Source organism: Desarmillaria tabescens, assembly GCF_030435595.1.
Source record: "Desarmillaria tabescens strain CCBAS 213 chromosome Unknown EV420scaffold_73, whole genome shotgun sequence".
NCBI classification, from domain to species: domain Eukaryota; kingdom Fungi; phylum Basidiomycota; class Agaricomycetes; order Agaricales; family Physalacriaceae; genus Desarmillaria; species Desarmillaria tabescens.
This window is the reverse complement of record NW_026848372.1, coordinates 138,881-163,505: the sequence shown is the minus strand read 5'-3', so window position 1 is coordinate 163,505 and position 24,625 is coordinate 138,881. Positions and strand designations below refer to the sequence as shown.

Below are 24,625 nucleotides of genomic sequence, written 5' to 3'. Positions count from 1 at the left end.
TTGTGAGGCCTCAAGGCTCTTGTAGACAAACGTCCACTCATTGACGTATACAGAAGGGCTTCCTTACCTAAGTGGGTTGCCAGATGGGAGGGTAACCATAGTTTTTCCATTCATTCATAGGTACAGGGTATATCGCCTTCATAAGATTCCGATGTTCGTCTCTATCCATCTCTAAACTGTTTCTCATCGCTAAATCATTCCCAATCGTCGTTCATGCCTTCGTGTTCTCAAATTCCAAAAATCGTACCAATAGGTTTGCATTGCCAAGCGTAACTAGGAACGACTGTGAGAACGGACATCGCAGGGAGAATGAACGTGAACGTACATAGGCGATAAAATTCGTCCTTGCTCAGGTCGGGTAGTCGTTGGTCAGTGGGACCTATGGTGACACCGAAGCGCTGGTGGATACTCATCAGACTGAAACCATTAAACTCGCATCCCAAAAAGCGTACCTTTGGGTGTATAGTATGCGCCTCACGACATCGTAGCCCCAAAGCCGCAGTAGTGACATCCATGTCATGCTCCTCCAGATACCGCCGGAACGCGGGCTCGTGATCATAGAACGCATCCACAGACTCAATCATGTGCAGCAACAGGGGTGATCTCAAACCCTGGTTGAACAGGCTATTCGGTTTGGGCTAAAAAAAAAAACAATGAGCGGATTTGGGTGAGAGGTGAGATTGAGGGGTCGAAGGATACTAACCAGACCGGGAATATTGCAATACTTCTTCATTAGCCATTCGACTGTGCGCGGATGAGCCTGGGCGGAACCATCTCGGCGACCTGCATGCCACGTTTTCGAGTGGATGAGAATCGCGGAACATTCATTCTGCCTGTTCAACAAAGGACCCCAGTCGTTCAAGCATGCTCTGATACCCGCAGAGTCCATTGTATTTGAGGCATCCACCCGGTCAAAGCAAGGTCCCTCAAACGCCGGTACAACCCCAGCGAACAACCCCTTCGATAGGATCTTGGCATCGAACTGCGTGAGGTGGAGGTGGATATTGAAGTCCTTCATCCTTCTTGCGAATTCGCGGAGCTGGTCTTTGACGTGGAAGAACAGGCATCCGAAGATGTCAGCAAACTCCACACCATGCCTTTCGCCAGACAGCTGAACGGCCGACATGTCCCAGCCACATAGAGGGTTCGCAGTTCCTGATGACAACCAATCTCCATTCACTGAGAATAGCAATCTGGAAGAAGATCAGTTTTTTTTGGACTGATGGACAGGGAACTCGTAGCATAACGCACCTATTCGGGTGCATAAATGTATTCGTGTTCAAAGAAAAGGGCGCTAGAACGCCAGTTTCTCGAAAACGTTTCATAGCGAGTCGGTGTCCAGGAGTTAGTTTTGATAGCAACCGATCATAGTCATCCGACCTAGAGGCCTCGGCAAACGCTCTGCGCATGGATTTTAGTGCCACTGATAAGTCGTAAGAAGACCTGAACATCTCCACGGGATGTTTGATGCCCGCAGACGTCTGTAATGAGTTCATCTTCCCTGAGCCTCGAGTAGAGAGGACGACGCGGTAAGATATGTCCCCGTCAGAGTTGGAGCCATAGACGTAGTCGATACAACGCTGTACAAAGGAAGCGCCGGCGGCAGGAAGCGCTGCGGAGTACATGAGGTGCGTGGCGAGCTCAGCCGCTTCATCCATGGACGGGCCAGAGCCAAGAAGTGCAAACAGGATGATGAGGTTTCTGTTCACCACGATGGGATCGACGTCGTTGAGTAAGATGTCGCACTTTCCCTTATAATGCTTGGGCAGGCCATTAACCGTCTCGACAAGGTTGCGAATGTCTCCTGAGGCTGATGCAAATGTCAGCATTGCGTACGCTACAGTAAAGTGGACATACCAGCAAAGCACAATTTAAAGTTTCGGGATATCGCCTGGTCACCCTCATTGAAGTCTAATCGCAAGATGTCGACAGCGGGGACATCTCCCCAAAGGTGCTGGGTAGATAAGTCTTTAGAACGAAACCTTGGCTTCCTCTTTTCTAGTATCCAAGCCGGTTGCCAATCACGCTTGAGGTACAAGTGGTTACAGGCCATACGATGGCGAGGCCAATGTTGCTTTTCACATCGCTCGGAACAATACTGATCGAAAGGTGAGCCGAGTCAGAAATTTAGGGCTGAGTTACCGACTTTGACGAGAAAACACTGAAATCAGGTCGGGTCGGCTATTGCTTGAATTGATGAGATTGAGCCACGTACCCCTGCACAAGACATTAGTCCCGGCTCCACACAGCCCTTGTACCCGTGCATCCAGCCGCTCTGATTCGCGCACATTACGCCAGATAGTGTCCCTCCATTGGGATCCGAGCCCATCCCAAAGGACATGAGGCTTTCCAACGACAGCAGCCTCGAGCGACGAGGGAAAATGTCATACTGCAAGTCGGACATGGGCGCCTCAGGCTCGGGTCGTTGGAGACGGATAAGCATAGACTTTGCTCTGTGCATGTCGAAGAGTAATAGTTAGTGCTTAGTAAGGTGGGAGATGCATCGATAATGAATTGCCTGCGTACAGGACGACGCCGCAAATAAACTAATGGAACATCCGCGGGGAACGTGTCGAAGGGCGGCATTCTTCGAGAACATGCAGAGCGCCGGTCTTCTTCGATGGTTACGTCTACATTGTGTCAAAAATGCTGCAAGGTCGCATCTAGTCGGTGTTAGCTGCCCGACATCGGAGGTTAGGTGCAAGGTATCGCCAGAGTATAAATGGCTTCACCGCCCGGCCCGTCTACTCCGGTATAGCAAACCCAAAGAGGTCGACGACGGCAGGATCTCGAGAGTAAATCCTTACAGGTCACCCGCTCGTGTACGCCAGGTAGTGTCCAGTAATACATGCATACGCGAGGGTTTCATTTCATCTTGAATAATGTCTATTCTGTTAAAACAGGCGCAGCGGTCGAAGGAAACGTGGTTGAGCGGTTCGAATGAAGGTATTCCAGAGTAAAATACGCAGGACGTGGTGGTTGTGGTCGCAGGTACGAAGTCAAGTTACGGTAAAATAAGATCAAATAGTGTGAAATAAAAGCGCCACAGCCGTCTCACTGGTGGCTGTGAAACCTATCTTCAAATTATTCTACTTCAACATGCTCTAAAAACGTCTTCTCTTTCCTACGCTGTGGATGCCTTGCACCGATGGGCCGTCTTCATTACTGCAAGCTTGCCCGGTGACCTTCTCCATCACTACACTCGTCCTACGCTTCTTGCTAGCCACTTGAGTCCCTTCGCCGATATACTGAGTTGGATCAGCAGCACAGTCGCCGTCGTTCTCGGCCTTCACAGGTAGTTGACGTGGCCTACGAATGATAACATTTATAGGAGGTAGGAGTTGGGTCTCGCCATCGTACGCAACTTTTGCAGCAGCTTGGAAGGCCTCAGACAGATCTAGCTGGGGTTTCGCGGGATGATAGACAATGTGGAAATGTTCATGCTGAAGGAAATCCGCCTGCTGTTCTACTTGGTAGTAGAGATAACTTATGATGTCCCGTATATGAAAACAGGCACGAGCGGCAGGTTGGTAGTCAAGAGGAAGGGATTCCACCGCATCTAGATCCTTATGGTCGACGATGAGTGCAGTTCGAGAAGATCCGCCGTCGAGGTGGCACGGAAAGAAAATGTCCAACAACTCGCGTTGCCGGTCGCATTCTGTGCATAGGTGTAGGCCGCTGGGATAGTCGAGAACAACACATGAAACCCAATCCAGAACAGAGATTCGATATCATGTATGTAGTTGTGAAAAAATCGTTTGACCAGTTTCTGTCCAAAGTTTTCAAACGATCTTGCCGGTTTATAGAGGAGGTACGTGGCTGCCTGCACTTCCACAGCCATGTATCTCGGAGTTCCCTATCAACGGCTTGAGCTTCAGGTAGAAAGCTAAAGAAATACACACGCACTGTTTTCGGATCCTTTTTCGACCCGAATAAGAACCTTTGCGCGTATTCAAGGTCGGATATCTTGGCTATTCCATTGCAGAGGAGTATGTTCTCGGCAGAGATGTCACGGTGAACGTAATGACCCAAGAAGAGATAATAAAGACCTACAAAAGACGAGTTAGTATAAATGAAAGATAAGAGCGGACCGTGTGACCTTTCAAGGCATCTCTGAGAGCTGAGAACAGGATATTGTGATGCTGAACGTGATAAAGGGGCATACCGACATCTGCGAATACTACACGGACATGCTTTCTGCCTTTGTGAAGACATTGAGTGTGTGAGGTATCGCCAATGGACTCTACAAGTGCACGCACGAACACCGCCATGTCGTCATCATCGTTTCGTGAAGTCCGTACCACTTCGCAGTCCAGGATGTTCATAAAATGCTTTCGATAGTCCTTGCTGATGCCTGGTTCATTTTCCTCAATGCTGCGAGAGATGTCTTGCTGGATTTCCAGTTCAGTTTTGGCATCAGAAGGTATCCAGACATCCTTTAGTGCGCGTTCTCGGTATTGAGGGTCGTTGAGCTGGAACGCCTTCCAAACCCGGGTTGCGCGAGTTGCCACGCTATTGGTGCGGAAGGAGCTAAGACATTCGACCGTTCGATACGTGTTCTCGCCGACGCGATAGTCATATTAAATTGCATATGCCGAGGGATCCTCGGGGAACGGATAGGCAACACGAGTCACAGATAGATCGAAGCCAAGTTCCTCCTCAGTTGCGAATGTCAGCGAAAGTATATAATGGATGAGGTGAGTGTAGTCCTGTATATGATTAGCTGGTGCATTTACGGTTAGACATTAAGAGGTACCTTGATGAAATTGAACGACTCGGAGACAAGTATAATAGCTCGTGAGAAGAACCAGAAGCTAGCTTGGGTATTTTCAATCGTCGTCCCAAACATGAAACGACGGGTAGGGTCTGCATGCATCACCTCAGTCGTATTCTCTACCAGTTTTGCGATGTTCTGTTCAACAATTCAAGGGAAAGATATAAATAGCGAAGTAACAGGCTTACATCATTCTTGTTGCTAGTATGGTCATTCCGCGAATATTCTTCTAGCGTCGTCATATTATAAGTCATGATATCCTATCATCGAGACGGACGCGTAGTGAGCAGAGTTTGATCAGAGACGGCAATGTCACTAACCGGGTCTAAGTCAGCAGACATTGACACATCGACTACCATCATGGATCTCGCGTCTTGAACATATGTTGGATGCCTAGATTGCAAAAGTCTGTAGTATCCATCAGGGACGAGTGATCCATCGCACTCTTTCGAGTCTGAGACAGCCGGCTGATGAGCTCTAGTGCATTCCATCGCAGTTGTAGGGTTTCGATATCCAGGAAGGACCTGCTGAGCGGCTTTGACAACAGCCGCAGCAATGGCTGCCATACACATGAAAGTCTCCTGTTCTGAATTTTCGCTGTATTTTGGATCGACAGGAAAGTCAGCCCACCACAGTCCAGAATTATCGTCAGTAGCCGCCAGTATTCCATCATCCCGGAGAATAGCTATGATGTCGTCTATGTGATCAAGATAGGCAGTATGAGGAAGCACGAATTTTTCAAAGTACTCCAAGGAGACCTCTGGAATCCTCCCAAGTTGTTGGATTATATCTGCTCTGTACTCCGACATGAGAGTACAATGCCTCAAGCCAATTGCAGAAGGCACTTGGGTGGGTGGTTCAGTATAATGGAGGGAGGTGAGAGACAGGAGGTCTTGTAAGTTTAAGAGAGGTTACATGAATGATGACATAAACCAAGTAACTATTTTAAGTTCGAGGTGAAACGGACCTAGCCGAATGCAGTAGACGATGCCGGTATCCCGTATTCGCGCACTGTCTCAACAGCTTCCATCACAACATGTCCTGAAACCATGATGTCTGAAGAGATGCCTACCTCCTGGAAATCGCTGGCATCCTCTGCATCCAGCCGTTTAAAGGGATACGTCGCGCAGAAGGACCTCCGGGCTCGGAATATTACACTTCAACGGCGACTCGGCGTTGATACTGAGAACGGGCAATCTTGGAAGGAATGGGCTGGACAGAAGATTAGCAATATTAATAAACTGTCATATAATGGCAGCCCAGGAACAGAGAAGATTGCTCTATTCCCTGGATGGGCGGCGAGGAGATACTTGTCCGACAACCATGAGAAAGAAGGTGCGAATTCATATTCTTTCTTTTCTTTCGGGTACTAAATAATTATCGGTCAGGTCCATTCGAGGTTGACGTCTACATCTCGGGATTTGCTTCCGTCCATAGGTCGCAGGAGTCAGCAAGTCGGTCTCAGAAGGCCTTTATGAGTCTAGCAAAAAGTGCGGTCAACCCTTTTGCCTGCCTTTCTTGTTGACTGGTATCATCAGGTTTTGCCTCGTTGCCTAAGCTAGAGTCGGAAGGTCGGGCGGAGGGCTCGTCAGGCCTAGCCAGCGCTTCTACTGAAGAACTACTGGGCACCATCAAGCTACCACCTCGGCCGCAGGACATCACGGAGGAGTTCGAAGTAGAGGCACTCGAGAGACAGTTTCAACGACTCAATCAGAGCCAACCCTCTGTAGATCTCTCTTCTCTGCCCTCTCGGTCTTCCTCATACGACGTACAACCTCCTGCTGACCGTGACTCCATGACGAAACTATCGGGCGACCTGCGCAAGTTTCATGCCAATTTGGAAGCTAGGCTGCAGCCTTTTTGGTCCTCGGTTCTTGCCAATCGGTTGGTGAACATCTGTCTCTTTCCAAAACCTCTCAATGCCTTGGATGATCCAATGAGCAACGGTCCTATCGCATCCCAGGACGTTCCTACGGCGGCAGACGGGAGTTTTCAAATGCGGTTCACCATCAGATGGGAAGATATGTGTCAGCATCCCGGCGCGCTTCACATAGCATTCGGTGAATCTAACGTCGAGCATGAGCTGATAGTTGCAGCTCGACTTCTGCCACCACCATCACCCCCTAGTACCTCGACGGCTATGGATTTTGTTGTCCCAAAACCTGTCTCGCCGATAGTCACTGCTAGAATCCCTTTGACCCACTGCCCTATTCGTGTTATATCGGACATCGATGATACCATCAAACACTCGGACGTGCCTGGAGGTGCACGCAGTGTTTTCCGCAACGTTTTCGTCAAGGATCTGGATGACCTTGTTATACCAGGAATGGGACAGTGGTATACCAGGATGTGGAATAAAGGTGTCCGCTTCCATTACGTGGTACGCGTCTACCTCCTCGTGTGACATCAATGATTAATGAACCTGTCTTGCAGTCAAATGGCCCTTTTGAGTTGTTACCTGTTCTAGGGGATTTTCTTAACATCGCCCACCTACCTCCAGGTATGAGACTACAGCTTTTTGCGGAATGGACTGCTGATTAACCTCAGGTTCGATAAAACTCAAGTCCTACGCAGGCCGGTCCTTATTTAGTGGCTTACTATCGGCTCCCGCTGCACGTAAACGTAACGCCGTTCTTGACATTCTAGACTCATTTCCCCACTCTCGTTTCATACTCATTGGTGATACCGGCGAGCAAGATATGGAGCTTTACGCAGAGTGGGTATCTTCATAGCACGTGAGGATTGAAATTAATGGTTACCCTACTTCTAGGTTTGCCAGTCAGAGACCTGAACAGATTCTGGCCGTGTTCATACGACATGCGCATAATGGAGAACCTCTCGAAGATCCAACGGGATCACACCCTACAGGGGAAATCGAGTTACGCTCTGCACCCCCAGCGTACGGTACCGAGTCAGGAACTATGCGTGCTTCTCGACGTTCGACTTCGGGAACGTATTCTACGATGTACGCCGTTCGAACGCCTACAACTTCCCGCAAAGAATCGAGCCAGGCTAACAGCGACTACTTTGCGTATCCTCTAACTGACGAACCGGATTCAATCGCTGAGAAAGAGTCGTCGGGATCAGGATCGTACTTCTTGTCAAATCCCCGGACGCCTTCTCGTCTGACAGAGGCGGAGAGGAAGCAAATAGAGCTGCAGATGCGCGTTTATAGTGCGAGAGCGATGATCCCGAAACATATACCTTTTCGCGTATTCAGATCTCCGGAAGATTGTGTGGAGATGCATCAGGTTTTGTCATAGTTGTATATCATGGACGGTTTGTTCTGTATCGTATATTATCTTTCATTATTTGATGGTTGGGTTGGGTTCACTTACGAAATTGGGTGGACAGAGGCTTGGATTTAATACCATGGACGGTGAGATAGAATGTATAAGAGCCTTCTTTGTTAACGGTGCAGCTGCAGCTGCTTGCGTTCATCCTTTTGCATATCAGATCCTGCGGATCCGAGTCCAGATTTCAAGAATTAAAGCAGCGGGTACTATGTATCAGGAGTTTCACATGGGGTACAGCGCAAGTTCGAGAGCTCAAGCGCTCAAGGTACCAATCGCTTGAATTTCCATATGATTATAAGCTGTTCAGAACGCTCAAATTTGACATCGGAAACCTCATATTACACAATAATACAGGGATATGTGGTACTGATATAACCAATTGAGTCCAAGCACGAATACAAACAAGCGGTCTCTGCCGTTGCAACGACCCTTCATTCCAGCCTACATACGCAGTACGAAAGCAAAATACTGATACAATAGATGTCGATTCCATGATATTCTTCCAACCAAGTCATATATAAGCATAGTGTGTGTATGTCAATGCATAAGAATAGTGGGCGTAGCGAGTGTCGTCAATGATAAATTAAGCAAACATTCGGTCAGAGACTCCATGGCAATAAGATAAAGGAGAAAGGAGAAGAGGGGGATCGAGACGTGAGTCTAGTTCGTGAATGGGAACGAGAGGCAAGGGCCAGCCTCTACAGTCCCCGATTTCTCAGAACTCGAGCACGGGCTTGCTCCATGGACTCCCTAAGCAGTGGACTCTCCGACACTCGAGAGTCGTCACCAAACTTGAAGCTACTGGGAGTCGACATGAACCCGGCACCAGCGTCTCTCGAGTGAGATTTTGACCCAGCAATCGGGATTGGCTGCGACCCGAGGTTAAATTGTGACGTATGAGGGGGTGCAGAGGGGGGTCCAGAAGAGTAGGATGGTGGTGCGATGATGTCGTGGGGCCGCCGTTTTCGTGGAGAGGCAGATCTTCGTGATGGACGTGGGGCACCGTCTTCCTCCCAGTCGTCATTGCCATCATCCACTTCGTCTGCTGGATCTTCGCTCATGACGACAACCTCTCTACCAAGTGCCTTTTTGCCTTCCTCAATGAGCCTGGAAAGTTTGTCGCCAATCCAATCCATCTACAGCTATAGTTAGATGAAGTCAAAGCTTGATCAGATTAGTCATACCTGATCCTCTACACTGTCTTCTGGAGCAGGACGATGTGAGGTGGAAGGGAAGATAGGAGCGGGTTGTGGTGGGGGAGATGTGTATGCGCTGGCCCGTAGCCGTGCTCGACGAAGGCTCTGCGTCCGTTTGACGGAGCCAACTGCGTGCCGTTTACGTCGCGGAGTGGAAGGCATGACACTTAGGGCCTTGGGTTCTGCAACAGGTTCCTCTGGTGGAGGTGACCATTCGCCCTGTTGATAGGGAGGTGGTGGTGCAAGTAGTCGTGCTGGCTCCTTGCCGCGGTCTCGCCACCTGCAAGGCCACTTTAGCTGCGTCTGGCGATGAATGTGAATGAACTGAACTCACAATCGATAGACGGTGATTCCCACTGCAGTCCCTATCAATGCAGCACTGAGAGCGGTTGAGACAATAGTGCCAGCAAGGCCGCGACGACGTTTTGCAGACGGTGGGAGTTCTACATGGATAACAAAAACAAGAGAGGGCATTAGCACAAGGCCTTGTCAACAACGAACGTGAGAGAGATGAGAAAGATGTACCAGGGGTGCTCGCCATCATATATCCAACCACAGCATGCAAGGTACACGATGTGGCATGGGCCAGAAGCTGGACTGAAGGCAGCCCTTGATTGCGGCAAGGCAAACACATGCAATGAAACAGAGACAGACTGAACTGAAGGATAACGGGTAACACACCTGCCGCCATCGCTTCAATTTCATGAAACTCGTCCTGCGTCAGCTCCGCCATGTCTCGGTATTTTGAAGGGGTGTCAAGATATCCGCTTGATGATGCCAGAGTGGTGGTAGAGAGGCTCGGCTCGGCAAAAGAGGGCTCCCATCCTCTCTTCCGCAGTACTTGAGGAACTGGTGATGTTGAACGTGTCGGTGGGCGCTGTCTATGGACGCTCTTTCCGTTGTTGAAACCTTGTTCCGGTACTGGAATCGGCTGATCGGTAGCAGAGACACTAGAAGACGATGGAGCGGCGGCTTGGGCAGAAAATGGATTGGTTATGCCGGGAACGGATAACTTGAATGTGAAGGGAAACATAGACATCGGGGTTGCTCACGCAGAGCACGCGACGATAGACGACGGTGGTATCAGGTTGAAATCTCGCAACGAGCTCATTATTTGCCTTGGTCGGGACAGATAAACAAGCACAATGCTTAGCACAGCCATGATCGGCTGATCCTATGTTTACTACTTTTCGTCATTTCGGTCTTCTTACGGCTTGCCGCTCACAATCCTCTGTTAATTCTTTGTGCTGTATTTATCTGCCCAGAGATCCTCCTCGTTATCAATGCATGTTTACGGAGAATCCGCACATCTTGGATGTTTGTGCTGCTTCAATTCCTAACGTTTCCTTCAAGTTCTACTTCTCCATTTCGACTGCATGCCTGCTTAGAAAAATACATATTTATGGCTGCTGGAGGTATCGCTTGAGGTCTTGCAAGCTGTCATAAAATCCATACTATCTGAGAGCCTCAGCTTGATCATAATGCCAAATGGTAACTAGTTACTAGTGACCACTGACGAATTAATTACAAGTACTTGACGCGTCACTCAAAGAAAGGACCCTAGTAGTTGACATCTATGTTTTTATAAACTTCGAAACGCTCGATCCACGCTGTATTCTCTGTTAGTAAGTCTAATCGACCACAGACGGTTAAAAGGCCGGTTAAACGCGTCTTGTCACGTGCTCAGCGGGACCGCCGGGTCGACCGTCGGGACTTCGGATCTTAAGCTTTACGTCTTGCTCGACCGATCTGAGCGCCGGGAGGGAGACATTACTGCACATGAGTCCGTAAAGTATCTAAGTCCGTTGTGGTAGTTTAAGTCCAATAAAGTAACTACGTGTCCAATGTCCTAGTAATGTCGAGGGTGGGTGCGAGAACACACGGAAAGCTCTGTCAGGTCAACGAGAGCATATGGTAAGCTAAGGTTCACTACGAAAGAAAGAGAAAACGTACCTGGCAGGTCAACGAGAGCGATAAGGATTCTCGCCGATTCTGCCAGGTAGATATAGTCCATTGGAATGAGACACGGCGAGGAAGCTAGATGCCCGTTAGCTTCCGCTGTACCTCAGTACTGTGGCTCGCACTCACTGGTGAGACGGCTGAGACTCCCGGGGGGAGGCTCCCGTGGGGAGGCTGAAACCGCACATCATAGATATGGGAATTACGTGCTGAGGAGCGGCCGACGCCTGTAGAAAAGCGTGAGAAGCAGAGGGAGACCCGAGTGACGAGAAACCCGTACCAATTAGACTTGTGTAAACAAATTTCTTTAAACCCGACTAATTGGTCGACGAGTGTCCGACTTATCGTGCAAGTTTACGGAAAAATTGCCCTTCTGGGCACAAGTCAAATTGGGGGAAAACCGGGCACCGCATGTATGAGCGCTATATGGTAATAGAACTGAAGTGCATGGGGAATGTACGTGGTGGCTGTTAGAACGAGGGCGCTCGTGAGTCGATCATCGCTAGCAGCAAGACTGGGTTTTTTCGGATGTATATTCTGAATGCGTCTGAGGACCAACGACCACGCGCCTGTATGAGGTATGGGAGCACCCCTCGCTCGGCCAAGTCTGTGGCACCGCCAGCCCGCATGGACTGGCCAGCGATCTTCTTGGTCGGGAAAATCTGGCGCAACCTCCTCATGAACCAGGAGCGCATCGGGACAGCACCCGTAGCGGTTACCCACAGTGCCAGGTGAACAAGGTGTCGATCGTCCCTGCGTTTGAGATAACGCCGGAAAACAGGGAGGGGGTTGACGGTGGGGTCGTCGTCCTCCGGGATAATGACCTTATTCCCTTCAAACAAGGTGTCGGCTTTGTGCGCTGGCAGGAGGAATGCGTAACCCTCAGAGAGCCACTCCACTGTCGTTCTCCGGGTGATCTTCCGCCAATTGCGTGCTTTTTTCGCATCTGGCATGCTGAGTTCTGCGAGCCGAAGAAGGCCATTGAATCCGGTCACTAGCAGTGCGAGGAATAAGCAGTCATCATAGTCGGTGGATTGGCCCAGGGTCTTGATCGCATGACGGATGTTGTCGCGAGAGAGAGGGGATTTCCGCTTGACCTCTGAGCCTTTCAGTCTTTTGCATCCTTTAAGTGTGTGGCTGACCATTGGAGAGTTTCTGACTTCGCGGACGTCGGGGAAGATATTTTCAAGTCGGTTACATATTCCAGACAGGTATGAACTGACAGAGTCGGGCTTGATATGGGCAGACATGAACACGACATAGTAGCTGAGCGTGTCTTCGGTTGGTTTCACGGGGAAATTGTGGATTTTGCAGAAGGTGATGTAAGAGTTTAGCGCAGAGTTATATGGTCCCAGGGTTGATGTGTCAATAGCGGAGCCTAGAGCGAGGCACCGCTCGTGATGGAGTTTCTCCAGGGTCCAGGGCTCACGAACCCTCTGTCTGGACCCGGGAGTGACGTCTATCAACATCTTGATGCCCCCAGCATGTCGTGAGGGGGTGAGAACGGCAGGATAATGAGATCGGGCACAAGATCCCGGGCCTTTGAGAACTGTGAACGCGACAAAGCGTCCGCGACATCGTTCTCTGAGCCCGGGATATGAAGAACGCGCAAATCGATGCTGTGAGTGATCATCACGTCGACGGCGGACTTCAGTATGGGATTATAGGTGGGGGACGCCTTCAGCGAATTAAAAATGTCGACGGTGTTCGAGTTATCTGTCAAGATCGTAACTCTCTTCCTCAGCTCTGGCGAGAGCGTCTCTGCTATCCAATGAATCGCTGCACATACACACAAGGCCTCGAAAAAGAAGATGATTTCTTCTCCATCCGGCAAGTCAGGTGTCAGACACACAAACCCGCAAGCGATTTTCGGCACCCAGAAGCCCATGCCGCTCAGGCAAGCGTCACAGAGGATAGTGACAGTAGCATCAGATAGAGGATCCCAGTCAAACTCGTCAAAGCAGCACACTCCGCTAGACTTTTCAATATGGTCTGCAAGCCAGCCAAGGTCATCCTTCACCGCGGCATTGAGACTAATTCCAGCGAAAGGATTCGTCTTCCCCTCCATCTTGGCATACACGTTACACAACCCCGGCTTCAGGAGGGGGAACACATTGAAAGACCAGTTAGACCATCCCGCAATCTGCTGGAATTCCTGCAGGTTGCGGCGGTTTGACGATGCGAAATGCCGGATAGCGAGTACAAGCTCAGCTTTGGAGTCCTCGGGCATGGTTGCTGTCATTGCGTTTGGGTCGACGTCGAATCCTATGACAACGAGTTGCAAGCCAAACAGCTGCTTAGGCTTGCTATGGGGAACGCCAAGACGGTCCCACAACTTGAGTAGTTTGGTCTGCTTCGAAGGGTAGAATGCGTCGTATGGTTTGTAGTACTCAAGCTTTCGCCACTCATCAAACCCAAAGTCGTCGTCCACGTAACAGCCTAGATCCTTGATGTTCTCGATGTTTATGGCTATCCAAGTGATGAGGCCATTGACGCTGTACCACACGCGGTAAGAACCTCTCCCTCCAAAGTTGTTATTACAGTCGACAGTCCTGACCAGACTTTCAACCCCACCAGCAGCTTTCTGCTCGCTGGTGAGATATCCTGTGGTCACAACCTGCTTGAGCTGCCACAGTGGGTGCATTGGACACAGCCGATAGGCCTTTGAGACGTCGGACTTGAAGACCACTAGGACCTTTCGTGTGTTTTCTGGCGTCTTTCGTCTGTACCGCAGAATCGCAGAGAAAAGCATGTGCAGGTTATCCAGGCGAGATCCAGCTATATCCGAATGCCGGATCATCCTGTTGGGAGCGTAGGGACCCACGGACATGTTTGAAACCATCCTCAACTCGTCTGAACGAGGCTTGGGCACAGCGTGTACAGGCGTACTATACATCCCGGGCAACAGCTCAGGCCTGAAAGGTTCTGAGAAGCGTCCCGCCTTGATTTCTTCATCCCGGTACCTGTCTATGAACGTCTGTTCCATATCAGACCGTGGACTCATCCTGGCATTGTCCCACGTCAACGGGAATTCACCCGATGGTTGAGTGTCTGCCCAAGGCCAGAAACCCTCCTGGAGTGCCTCGATCACAGAGCGGACAAACTCTTGGTTTGGGTGAGTCTCCAATGATTTCTGCAGCTCGTCAACGTTGATTGGCGTGGTGATTTTAAACAGATGCGGGTTATCTCTGATTGTCTTCATGGCCTCCAAGTTCTCGTACTCCTTCTCTGGAGGCTTCGGGACCGGCAACTCAAATTCCGTGCAACCGGCGGTCCGGCTCTTCCCGGTGTCCCGCCCCGAAAAAACAAACCCCCTTTTGTACTTCGGGGCAAATTCCGTTCCTTCTCCTTCCCACTCGTCACCCTTCATCCTTCCTCCAAATCTCCCCCGTCCTTCCAAGTTACCTCCGCTCCCTTCACGCCCGACTCGGGCAAGTGGAGACGATGTGTCCTCCCTTGCAGTGCGAGCAAACGTGGCGGTATCTACATTTCCCGTCGGTGGAAGGGCAGACTCCAGCATTCCACCGTCTGCAAGCATCGAGGCTACGTGCTCGTTCGGCGTTCTTCCTCTTGGGTCGTGTCTCCGACCTTCCTTCTTCAAACTCTCGGTACCCAGTTCCCGAGGTCGAGATGTGGGATCGCTCGAGATCCCTGAACTTGTCAGTTTCGGAGAGGAGGATCTTTCGGCATCGTCCCACTCTACTGCGGATGGCACGATCGAGGACAAAGATGCGGCTGTGAAGGGATACTGCAACGGTCCTGAAGAGGGATGACATATACTGCTGGTAGAGGGAGAGCTCGCGATATCGATGCGGGAAAGCAACGAGGACTGCTTGAGTATAGGTGTGCCAGGTGGTGGTCCATTCGTCTGCAGTTTTAATGGTTCTCTTTGGCTCTGCAGGGTTCGACGCATTTTCGGAGAGTCTGATAGCAATCCCTTCAGATATCTCGTGAGTCTGTACTTTGTTGATTGAGGTGGAGTGGGTAGCGGCAAAGACGGAGTCGAGGTTGACGGCTTTTCCTGCCAAGAGAGCGAGCCACTGCTCCTCAGGGAACTCGGGACACTCGGGAGAGTTGGTGATGCTTCGTCTAGCGGCCTTGAGGTCAAGAGTGTAGTTTTCGACGAGAGTAAGGGTACGTTGCAGTTCGGGGTGGAGGAGCGCTCTCCTAATCTCTCCAACAGGCTGCCATGGAAACTGGGACTCGTCAATTCGTGGTCGCTTTGCTGGTCCTCGACCCTCGTCGTCGTGATCTTCATCATCCGAGTCCCCTCCGGGGTCGGATCCGTCTCCTCCTCTGCCTCCCTGGTTATTCTCCTCTTCGTGGAAGTCCTCAGCCCGTGGTCGATCAGGTCTTCCCTCTTCCTCTTGATTCCTAGCCCTTGCCCGAACTTGGGCTTCACCTTCTCTGTGGAGCGTTCGCTGCTCGTTCTCATAATTGTCCAGCATTTCGACGTAAATCCGGAGGGCGTTGTTGAAGTCATCGTCGTGTCCGGGTCTGGCAGCGAAGAATTCAGATAGGATGCGGAGGATTTGGGCGAGGACATCTGGCTTCGAAGGGTTGATGCCCGTGCGGAAAGTCTCGACAATAGCGTCGCACTGGATGGTGATCTGGGCCTGGGGAGCATCCGGCGGAGCAGGTGATCCTTCACGACTGGGGGCACGTCTGGTTCCTCCAGTAGTGGCTGACTGCTGAGTCGAGCCTCCAGAGGCAGGCGTGTTATTAGAGGCTTGCGAAGATCCATTAGAACCAGAGGACATAGCCAGATAGTACGTTTAGGGAGTCTTAGAGGTGAGTCTTTAGTAGACGATGGAATAGACAGGGTTTATTCAGTAGTGCGAGAACACACGGAAAGCTCTGTCAGGTCAACGAGAGCGTATGGTAAGCTAAGGTTCACTACGAAAGAAAGAGAAAACGTACCTGGCAGGTCAACGAGAGCGATAAGGATTCTCGCCGATTCTGCCAGGTAGATATAGTCCATTGGAATGAGACACGGCGAGGAAGCTAGATGCCCGTTAGCTTCCGCTGTACCTCAGTACTGTGGCTCGCACTCACTGGTGAGACGGCTGAGACTCCCGGGGGGAGGCTCCCGTGGGGAGGCTGAAACCGCACATCATAGATATGGGAATTACGCGCTGAGGAGCGGCCGATGCCTGTAGAAAAGCGTGAGAAGCAGAGGGAGACCCGAGTGACGAGAAACCCGTACCAATTAGACTTGTGTAAACAAATTTCTTTAAACCCGATTAAACGCGTCTTGTCACGTGCTCAGCGGGACCGCCGGGTCGACCGTCGGGACTTCGGATCTTAAGCTTTACGTCTTGCTCGACCGATCACAAAGGGTCCGCAGTCTTCCCCAGACGTCCACATCCATAAATCTAATGTTCTCGGTTTGAACTGTAACCATCATCATGTATTCTTTGCGGAGGCTGCGACTGCAGCAATCGTCCCTGCGTCGTCTCTATCACGACGAATCGTTCGGATATCGCAAGCCACGACCATTCGTATTTCCTGATTGTAAGCCGTGTTTTACCTGCTATCTTACTATATGGTATGAGGATACGCAGACACGCCAACTCAGCTCGAAAATCGAGCACAGAATGCTGCTTTGCTGCGCTACGTTGATTCTGTCAGGACGCATGGGCACAGAGCAGCAAGAATCGACCCGTTGGACCTCATACACCGCAAGGAGGTTGCAGCGCTGGACCCAAGCAGATACGGGCTTACTGACGAATCGAAGAAATACAATGTTAACGGGATCATATGGACACATCCGAACGTCGAGTCCCAAGGCGAGAACATGACAGAGGAGTGGTGGACTTTGGGAGAGATCGTTCGCCACCTGCGGTCTATCTACGTGAACCGTATTGCTTACGAGGTACGATTTAGTCACGTCTTGTTCCTTTCACTGACACTGGCGTCAGTACATGCATTCACCGTCTAAATCCGAACGCCTTTGGTTCTCGCATCGTTTGGAGTCGAAGAGCACACCAACAACATTGGATGTTGATACGAAGAAACGAATCCATGGTTTACTGACTCGAAGCGAAGTCTTCGATAACTTTATGCAAGTAAAGTTCCCTAACCTCAAACGCGTACGTCATTGTGTACTCTGGAGTTCACGTCTTACCCCAATGCTTAGTACGGACTGGAAGGTGGAGAATCAATGCTACCAGCTTTGGACTCGTTGTTCTCTTCAGCTGCTCAAGGTATCTGTCACTCTGTGCATGTCGCGTCGTAGGCTTCTCATGTTTCTATCTACAGCTAATGTATCACACATTGTCCTGGCTATGCCTCATCGCGGTCGACTCAATCTTCTCACTGATCTCCTTAACTACTCTCCTACGGCTCTTTTCCACAAAATCCGAGGAGGTGCAGAGATCCCCGAAGATTTAGGCGCCGAAGGGGATGTCATCAGTCATCTAGGTCAGTGTTCCTTCGTCGATTATAATCACACAGTGCTGACTTATATAACAGTTTCGTCGACGATTTTGAAATACGGTAGCGACAACCAGGCTGTCAAGGTTTCCCTACTTCCAAATCCTTCTCACCTGGGCAAGTCATTGTGATATGAGCTGATCGCGTCAAAGCTTATGGAGACTATATTTAGAGGCTGTTGCCGGTGTCGCGCTCGGAAAGACTCGCGCAAAGCAGTTCTCCCTTTTGAAGACATCGCCTGAAGATTGTAAACTCGGTGACAGAGTGATGTGTGTCCAACTGCACGGAGACGCGTCATTCACCGGTCAAGGCGTCGTTATGGAGAGCTTGGGATTGAGTATGCTCCCCCTTTAGAAGGTTAGGCAGTTACCGATCAAACGCTCTTCACAGGCAATCTTCCCCATTTTACCAGTGGCGGCACTGTTCATCTTGTTGTGGAGTAAGTCATTCTTCTGGCTGTTGATCTGTCACGCTGGTTGATATGCCCTTTTCGTAGTAATAAGTGTGTGCTCTTCCAAGAATGCTTTGGTCCAGTCATGATAACCCTTCTTCTGTCAGCATCGGCTATACTACGCCTGCGTCGCAGGCCCGTTCCTCTTTGTACTGCTCCGATGTTGGCAAAATGATCAATACCCCAGTGCTTCATGTCAATGGTGACTACCCCGAAGGTATTTTAGGCGCCTTCCATCTTTGATAGCTCCTGAGAGACCGCCGGCAGATGTTGTCAAGGCTATGGAGGTCGCGTTCCAGTATCGGCAGTATTTCCGAAAGGTGACTCACTCTGTTGGACGTTCTCAATTTGTGTCGCTCAATGGTACGTAGGATATCATCGTCGACCTCCTGGTTTATCGCAGATGGTAAGTTATCTCTTTATTCAACGTAAATCCAACTGATAGCATTTCTTGATTTAGGGGGTAAGCCTTCTCGATTTGAACAGTAGGCCAACTGTTGACAAGCCTCCAGTCATAACGAACTCGATCTTCCGAACCTCACCAGCCCTCTTATGTACGACAAGATCCAGTCCAGACTTTCAGTCCCGCAACTCTATGAACAGAAACTGGTGGTAAGGTGATCACTGACTCAGCATGTATATTATCCATGAATATTTTAACAGGACGAACAAACTCTCACGACGGAGGATATCGCGAATGTTAGGGAACAGCACAAATCAATTCTCAATGACAAACTCGAAAAAGTACCTTCGTACGTCCCGACTGCGTCAATGCTCAAAGAGCAGTGGGCAGGGATGGTTTGGCCTTTAAGTAAGAGTGCGGTCCAATCTCCGGATACTGGCGTCGATAAGGATACTCTTATCCGGGTCGGCAAGGCAAGTGTGCAGGTACCGGAAGGTTTTGTAAGTTTCTTGGAAGCAATCTCTAAAGGTCGTGTCCTTAATCGGCTGTGTTCAGGAAATCCACCCCAAGCTCCAGAGGCACATCAAGAGCCGTCTTACAAGTCTGGCAAGCGGCAAGGGGTTGGACTGGGCTACAGCGGAGGTTTGTATGATGCTTTCATACGTCTCGCTTTTTGTCATGACAGTTCACAATAGGCTCTGGCTTTTGGATCCCTACTCTTGGAGGATTATGACGTGCGGATATCCGGACAGGATGTAGGACGAGGAACGTTTAGCCAACGGCATGCGATGCTTGTTAACCAGAAGAACGAGAGTACCATTGTCCCGCTGAATGATGAGCTTGGTGCTCCGGGGAAGCTCGAGCTTGCTAACAGTATGTTTTGGCTCGCGTCGTAGATGTCGTGCTTACGGTGCTTGAAGGTTCTCTAAGCGAGATGGCTGTGTTATCAGTAAGATCAGTTTTGTAGTCATTTTATATAACTGTGTGTCTGATCAAAGTGATATACAGTTCGAATATGGGGCAAGTTGGGAACGGCCGGACCTGTTACCCATCTGGGAGGCACAGGTAAGCTAGCCTATCAGGATCTTGGATGAGATTTAAAGCTGCGATTCAGTTTGGGGACTTCTTCAACGGTGCACAGGTAAGATATCTGTGTCAGGCTGGCAGGTCAGAATTGACGGTCGATTCAGATTATCATTGATACGTTCATATCATCTTCAGAGAGTTCGTTTATTTTTCAGTCATAAACTACCTATCTGCTAATATTTGACTCATAGGCAAATGGCTGAAGCAAAGTGGTATTGTCATGCTTCTCCCACACGGACTTGATGGTGCGGGACCGGAACATTCTTCTTCAAGAATCGAGCGGATGCTCCAGGTGAAGTCGTGTGAGAATCTCTACGTGCGGTCGCTCACGTTTGTCTAGTTATCCAATGACAGGTACACTTACGACGAAGACCCTTCGTTCAATATCAACATGCATGTTGTTTTCCCGACGACGCCTGCACAGTATTTCCATTTGCTGAGGCGCCAGATGAAGCGGAATTATCGCAAACCTCTAATTGTGGCAGGACCGAAAGGTCTTTTACGCCTATCGGTAAGTTGTCTGTCCCCATGGCACTCGCAATTCCCAGTTGATACGCTTCACCTAGCCTGCTGCCTCTTCTCTATCAGATCTCGAGACTGGGACATCTTTCCGGCCAGTCCTCGCCGATCCTTACGACAATGCCGCTACTGCATCGCGTGTTATCATCCTTTCAGGAAAGATCTACTATGACCTTTTGAAAGAAAGACAATCACGAGGATTGGATGCTAACATTGCCCTTGTTCGATTGGAGGAGCTGTCACCCTTCCCGTTCGCAGAATTGGCTGAGGTGCTGGAGGGATATACCAACGCGAGGGAGTTCTTCTACCTGCAGGAAGAGCCGAGGAATCAAGGCGTGTTTGGGCATGTAAAGGAAAGGATCATGTGGGTGTTGAAGGAAATGGTGGGTGCTGGGGATGTGGAGCTGGTGTATAAGGGAAGGAAGGAAAGTTCGCTACCTGCGCCGGGTATCGGGAAGCTCTATCAAGCGCAGCAGAAGGCGGTGTTGGAGTCGGCGTTCGACGGATTCTAAGGAAGGAAGAAGAGCTCGTGTAAGTGATATATGTTGTCTTGGCTCTCCAGGTTTGCTTTCAAGCATATATGGAGCTTGTACATCGTCATTTCCCCAGTGTTTTCTATTGGACTACAGGAATATGTATATTATGTGTTGCGGTGCCATCTCTCCGAAATAAGAAGAATCCTTTTCCATTTATTTATAGGATCGCCAGTTCCCCGGATTTCCCTCTATTTTTGATCTTGCCATTTGGGAACTCTCCGTTTTGAATTCGGACCACCATCATTATCCTACCTATCCAGCCCCGCGGAACCGATTCTCCGTCGTAATACATCAGAAATCATAGAATGGCTCATGTTGGCAGCGAACAATCTTCCGGGCAACGTAAATCTCAAGCCGTGTCGTGTCAAGAATGCCGTAGACTGAAGGCAAGCGCCCATTCGAGTTTTTCCACTGTAGAGTTACTGGATAATGGCTAATTCCAATGCTCTAGTTGAAGTAGGGCACTAAAAATCTGCTGTTGGACACATCCGGCTAATGCGCCTTACAACGCAGGTGTGACCGTGTCTTTCCTTGCGCATCCTGCATTCGTAGGGGCTGCGCTAATCTCTGTCCTCATGGAACGCTGGAAAAAGGCAAACGGGGATTTCTTCGGAGGCTCGAGCAATCACTACCATCTGCATCGTCGAAGAACAGTGCCAAGGATGGAGAAGCCTCGGAGGTCGCTATGTTTGTGGCAAGAGACGCTGCTATGTCGAAGCGAATACAGGAACTCGAGGCCGCGTTAACAAAGTGAATAGAATGTGTGTCCTCCGCCAATGTTAGCTCAATGTGTTGTAGCGCAGGTGTCCCTATACCCGGTGCGCCAATGGCCTCTTCTAAGGCACTCAACCCTTCCAATAAACGACCACGCAGTTCATCAACATCTGAGTCGAACGCAGATTTCTCAACTTTGTCACCAGATCCGACAAAGACACCAGGAGACCCGTCAGATGTTACGTTGGGATTCGGAACACTGACAATCGATGTGGAAAACAAGACCCGCTACATTGGACTATCTGGAGCTTCAGCGTATCTCAATGAGAACCTTTGGAAGACAGGCCAGAGTCGAATGCCAAGTAGGAGAAATTCGCATGAAGACTTGTTCCTGTCAGATAAGGAGCCAGTACCTAATCAAGGTCAGCGCTTATTATCTCTCTCCTTTCATGGCTCATCCGTAGATGTCTAGATGGCCATGTCTTTTCTCCCCCTCTCTCCGGTGTCGAACTCCCCCCTCCCATGGACGACGCGGCGTTCCCTCCTTACGCTGAAGCACATCGTTTAGCAGGTTTGTATTTTGAAAACGCATCGTGGATGTCAGTATAAACCACTAGAACGCTTCATCGTTTCGTTTGATTGAATTTTATCTAGGTATGAGGTCGTCCCAAGAGAAATATTCTTTACTGCTCATCTAACGCTGGTGTACCCAACGAGCGCCTCTCCTACCCAGAAACCCATACCGCATGACATTTTGGCGCTTGTTGCCATTGTTCTCGCTCTGGGAGCATTCTTCGACCTTGATCTCTCTTTTCCTGCAGCGAAGCTGCGCGCCGCACAACTTCATTCGCTCTCTGTAGCTTGGCTGTCTGCACACATACCACAGGACGGTGCGCTGAAATTGGAGACCATACCCGCTGTTCAGACTGTTCATCTGATGGTACTGTACCAACTCAGTACAAGAGGGAGAGGAGATGGGGAGGCGGCATGGCAACTTCTTGGTATGGCTATGAGAGCTATCCAAGCTCAGGGCTGTCACCGAGATGGATCGCGCTGGAACTTGCCCGAACGGGATTTGGAGGAACGTAGGCGAGTATTTTGGGAGACACATACCTACGATCGGCTACAATCGTTCACTTTTGGCCGTCCATATAGTCAGAGCGACACCCATCGTAGGCCGCCCTCTTCCATCACCTTCAGTTGATTTATTTTTGTTCTAGACGATGGCGAGATGCCTAAAAGCTGCGACACGCCTCTTCCGTCTGACAATTCACCAGCTAACACGGAGTTTTCTCATACACGATGGCATCACCACAAGTTTCGCTTTGCACTCCTCCTCGGACGTATTATTGATGAAGCCTTCGCTGCGAAGCATCCAACATATTCCGTTATCATGCAGCTGGATAGGGAGATTAACGATTTTTACGTCGAATTACCCAAGTGGATGCTGTGCGAGAGCGTCACGGACCCCATAAAAGATCTGCAACCTGGATCTGGGACGGGTCAACGGGCGTTTTTGAGAAAGGACGCTCAAATTTTCTCGTTGGCCAATATGATATTCCTGACGAAGTTGCATCTACATCGAGGTCCATTTTGTAGGGCTCTGATGCATGCCGGAGAAGCTTTAAAATCCAGATACGAATCTAGTGTTATCAGATTGACTGAGGTATGGTTATTCATCTTTATCGTCCCTCATGACTGCTAAGATTTCTTCAGGCTGCTCGTGCAATTATAAATATATCTCGAGGATTATTCACATTGCACCCAAGTAGGTAGTCGTCATTTTTCTTATTCATGGCTCTGACCTTGTCTTGTTAGCTTTAACATGCCGAATGTGGTATTTTTTGTTCCATTCCTTCACTGCTGCGGTCTGTCTATCAGTGCTTGTCATTGTAGCACCCTTTCATCCTCTTGCACCACTGGCATATGACTCTATGCAGATGGCCCTGGACCTGTTTGTTCTCGCTGAAGGAGATATGGCTGAGATCGCCCGAGAACGAATAGGACGGTTAGCTGGAAAGGCAAAAGATGTCTTAGAGAGCTGGCGACAAGCAAACGGGCGTGAAAACGACGTAGGACGGAACGGAAGGTTCCCGGAATCCAATATACGAGGCAACCCTGAGGATCTACTCGGTGCTTCGACTACGTTGATCAGGATACAACCCACGGAAGGCACCCCTGTAGACCCGGAGGCTGTAGTGGATGGACAAGGAGCGGGAGATATGTGTATGTTTTTCTCTCCTCTGCAACCTGCAGACCTTCTCCAGGTCCCATATGCATCTGGGATAAGTAGAGTCCCTTTTCCTTCATCAATGGACCCAACGCGGGGATGGAGCGATGAGTCATTCATGAATTACCTGAATAATGCTCAAACGACTGGGAATGATCTCGTGCTTACTCAGGTCCAGTGGACGATGAACACATCGGCGAATATTAATTTGAATGTAGACGGGTTTGATCTATCGTCATTTATACAAAATGGAGCTACTGCTTGGATGGATTCTGATCTGAATGCTCCTGGTTCACCGACATAGGATGGTACGGACGTTGTATTAGGATGCAAATTGTATTTTCTATTGATTTTTTATTACCATTGTATACGTACTAGAAAGCATTGTATTTGTATTCAGCGTTCGTCGCCACCGCTCTTCGGTACACAATAATTTCTTCTTTTTTTTTGTATTTTTTTTTGGTGACACCAAATAATCTTCTCGGAACCTGCCGAAAGTCTTTCGCACAAGTCTCCCACCACGGTGATTGTCAAATTCCTCGCTACGGTGAGAATTTTATGGCTTCTTCAACGCGAGTAGGCGACACTACTGATCTGGGATACTTAGGAGCAAAGCAAATAATAATGCAATGGAAACTTGAGTACGTAAAAATCTAGGCTCGATGATTTTCAAGGGGCAAATAAGCTTAGGGGACGTTCTGGCCCTGCTTCAATATCGGTCCTCGTCTGGGCCGAAGTCTCCTCACCTTATTCTAACGGTGGCCATCGTGCCCTCGTCGCCTTCTCGGAGTCCCGAATGCGGGCACAGCTGACGAGGTAGTAGTGCCTCGGAGTCATTCGATTGGGCCGTCGGTATCAATGGAACCCGAGATATTTGACGGAGCGCCACCACGGGGCCATGGTAGCCACTTCGGACTATACAGATTGGAGAATTGTAGAACGTCTTCAGCCTCGAGGCAGCCGTATTTTGTCAGAGGAGACCCTTGGAGGCCGTAAACATTTTCGAACGCGATTGGTGGCGAGAAT

At 49.8% G+C, this 24,625-nt stretch overlaps 6 protein-coding genes across 6 annotated transcripts; 3 read left to right on the top strand and 3 right to left on the bottom strand.

The window, feature by feature from the left end:
- Nucleotides 1-86: 86 nt before the first annotated feature.
- EV420DRAFT_1581002 (uncharacterized protein) lies at nt 87-2,705 on the bottom strand. Its single transcript, XM_060474648.1, has 8 exons — nt 2,216-2,705; nt 2,147-2,161; nt 1,858-2,098; nt 1,252-1,810; nt 704-1,193; nt 453-638; nt 326-398; nt 87-273 (listed from the first exon to the last, which is right to left on the bottom strand). Exons 1-8 carry the CDS (start codon nt 2,459-2,461, stop codon nt 212-214), a joined length of 1,872 nt encoding a protein of 623 aa, XP_060323798.1. The 5' UTR covers nt 2,462-2,705; the 3' UTR covers nt 87-211.
- Nucleotides 2,706-3,104: 399 nt separating this feature from the next.
- Nucleotides 3,105-5,699, bottom strand: EV420DRAFT_1769154 (uncharacterized protein; the record flags this gene model as incomplete). The annotated part of the gene is made up of 8 exons (XM_060481007.1): nt 5,095-5,699; nt 4,963-5,034; nt 4,757-4,912; nt 4,635-4,709; nt 4,100-4,559; nt 3,907-4,049; nt 3,619-3,856; nt 3,105-3,559 (listed from the first exon to the last, which is right to left on the bottom strand). The coding sequence occupies exons 1-8, from the start codon at nt 5,581-5,583 to the stop codon at nt 3,105-3,107; spliced, it is 2,088 nt and encodes a 695-aa protein (XP_060323797.1). The 5' UTR covers nt 5,584-5,699.
- Nucleotides 5,700-5,773: 74 nt separating this feature from the next.
- On the top strand, nt 5,774-8,274 carry EV420DRAFT_1580999 (uncharacterized protein). The gene is made up of 6 exons (XM_060474647.1): nt 5,774-6,109; nt 6,163-6,264; nt 6,313-7,154; nt 7,208-7,274; nt 7,322-7,490; nt 7,545-8,274. Exons 1-6 carry the CDS (start codon nt 5,824-5,826, stop codon nt 8,035-8,037), a joined length of 1,959 nt encoding a protein of 652 aa, XP_060323796.1. The 5' UTR covers nt 5,774-5,823; the 3' UTR covers nt 8,038-8,274.
- Nucleotides 8,275-8,777: 503 nt separating this feature from the next.
- Nucleotides 8,778-10,475, bottom strand: EV420DRAFT_1341517 (uncharacterized protein; the record flags this gene model as incomplete). Its single annotated transcript, XM_060468939.1, has 5 exons — nt 9,792-10,475; nt 9,601-9,709; nt 9,255-9,546; nt 8,965-9,206; nt 8,778-8,904 (listed from the first exon to the last, which is right to left on the bottom strand). Coding segments are annotated over exons 1-5 (1,284 nt in total), but the record flags the coding sequence as incomplete, so codon positions are not given.
- A 5,873-nt stretch (nt 10,476-16,348) lies between these two features.
- On the top strand, nt 16,349-20,811 carry EV420DRAFT_1580981 (Transketolase, pyrimidine binding domain-containing protein). The gene is made up of 22 exons (XM_060474646.1): nt 16,349-16,377; nt 16,431-16,739; nt 16,790-17,100; nt 17,147-17,317; nt 17,365-17,431; nt 17,487-17,648; nt 17,700-17,777; nt 17,833-17,997; nt 18,051-18,099; nt 18,219-18,328; nt 18,379-18,431; nt 18,483-18,517; nt 18,624-18,723; nt 18,775-19,014; nt 19,070-19,156; nt 19,210-19,387; nt 19,482-19,579; nt 19,629-19,655; nt 19,705-19,738; nt 19,792-19,892; nt 19,941-20,111; nt 20,167-20,811. Exons 2-22 carry the CDS (start codon nt 16,634-16,636, stop codon nt 20,629-20,631), a joined length of 2,808 nt encoding a protein of 935 aa, XP_060323794.1. The 5' UTR covers nt 16,349-16,377; nt 16,431-16,633; the 3' UTR covers nt 20,632-20,811.
- EV420DRAFT_1580976 (fungal-specific transcription factor domain-containing protein) lies at nt 20,788-24,088 on the top strand. The gene is given in 10 exon segments (XM_060474645.1): nt 20,788-21,041; nt 21,107-21,111; nt 21,169-21,405; nt 21,454-21,791; nt 21,842-21,968; nt 22,024-22,540; nt 22,558-22,560; nt 22,592-23,035; nt 23,086-23,137; nt 23,188-24,088. The coding sequence occupies 10 exon segments, from the start codon at nt 20,961-20,963 to the stop codon at nt 23,901-23,903; spliced, it is 2,520 nt and encodes an 839-aa protein (XP_060323793.1). The 5' UTR covers nt 20,788-20,960; the 3' UTR covers nt 23,904-24,088.
- Nucleotides 24,089-24,625: the final 537 nt, after the last annotated feature.

Coding starts and splice junctions, on each gene's coding strand:
- EV420DRAFT_1580976 (XM_060474645.1), top strand. CDS start 20,961: ATGGCTCATGTTGGCAGCGAACAATCTTCCGGGCAACGTAAATCTCAA. Junction 21,406..21,453: donor CTCGAGGCCGCGTTAACAAA/GTGAATAGAATG, acceptor AATGTGTTGTAG/CGCAGGTGTCCCTATACCCG. Junction 21,969..22,023: donor TTTGAAAACGCATCGTGGAT/GTCAGTATAAAC, acceptor AATTTTATCTAG/GTATGAGGTCGTCCCAAGAG.
- EV420DRAFT_1580999 (XM_060474647.1), top strand. CDS start 5,824: ATGATGTCTGAAGAGATGCCTACCTCCTGGAAATCGCTGGCATCCTCT. Junction 6,110..6,162: donor CGACAACCATGAGAAAGAAG/GTGCGAATTCAT, acceptor ATTATCGGTCAG/GTCCATTCGAGGTTGACGTC. Junction 7,275..7,321: donor CATCGCCCACCTACCTCCAG/GTATGAGACTAC, acceptor GATTAACCTCAG/GTTCGATAAAACTCAAGTCC.
- EV420DRAFT_1580981 (XM_060474646.1), top strand. CDS start 16,634: ATGTATTCTTTGCGGAGGCTGCGACTGCAGCAATCGTCCCTGCGTCGT. Junction 17,101..17,146: donor TGAACCGTATTGCTTACGAG/GTACGATTTAGT, acceptor CACTGGCGTCAG/TACATGCATTCACCGTCTAA. Junction 18,724..18,774: donor TCTATGAACAGAAACTGGTG/GTAAGGTGATCA, acceptor ATATTTTAACAG/GACGAACAAACTCTCACGAC.
- EV420DRAFT_1581002 (XM_060474648.1), bottom strand. CDS start 2,461: ATGCACAGAGCAAAGTCTATGCTTATCCGTCTCCAACGACCCGAGCCT. Junction 399..452: donor CGCATACTATACACCCAAAG/GTACGCTTTTTG, acceptor AGTATCCACCAG/CGCTTCGGTGTCACCATAGG. Junction 274..325: donor GGACGAATTTTATCGCCTAT/GTACGTTCACGT, acceptor AGTCGTTCCTAG/TTACGCTTGGCAATGCAAAC.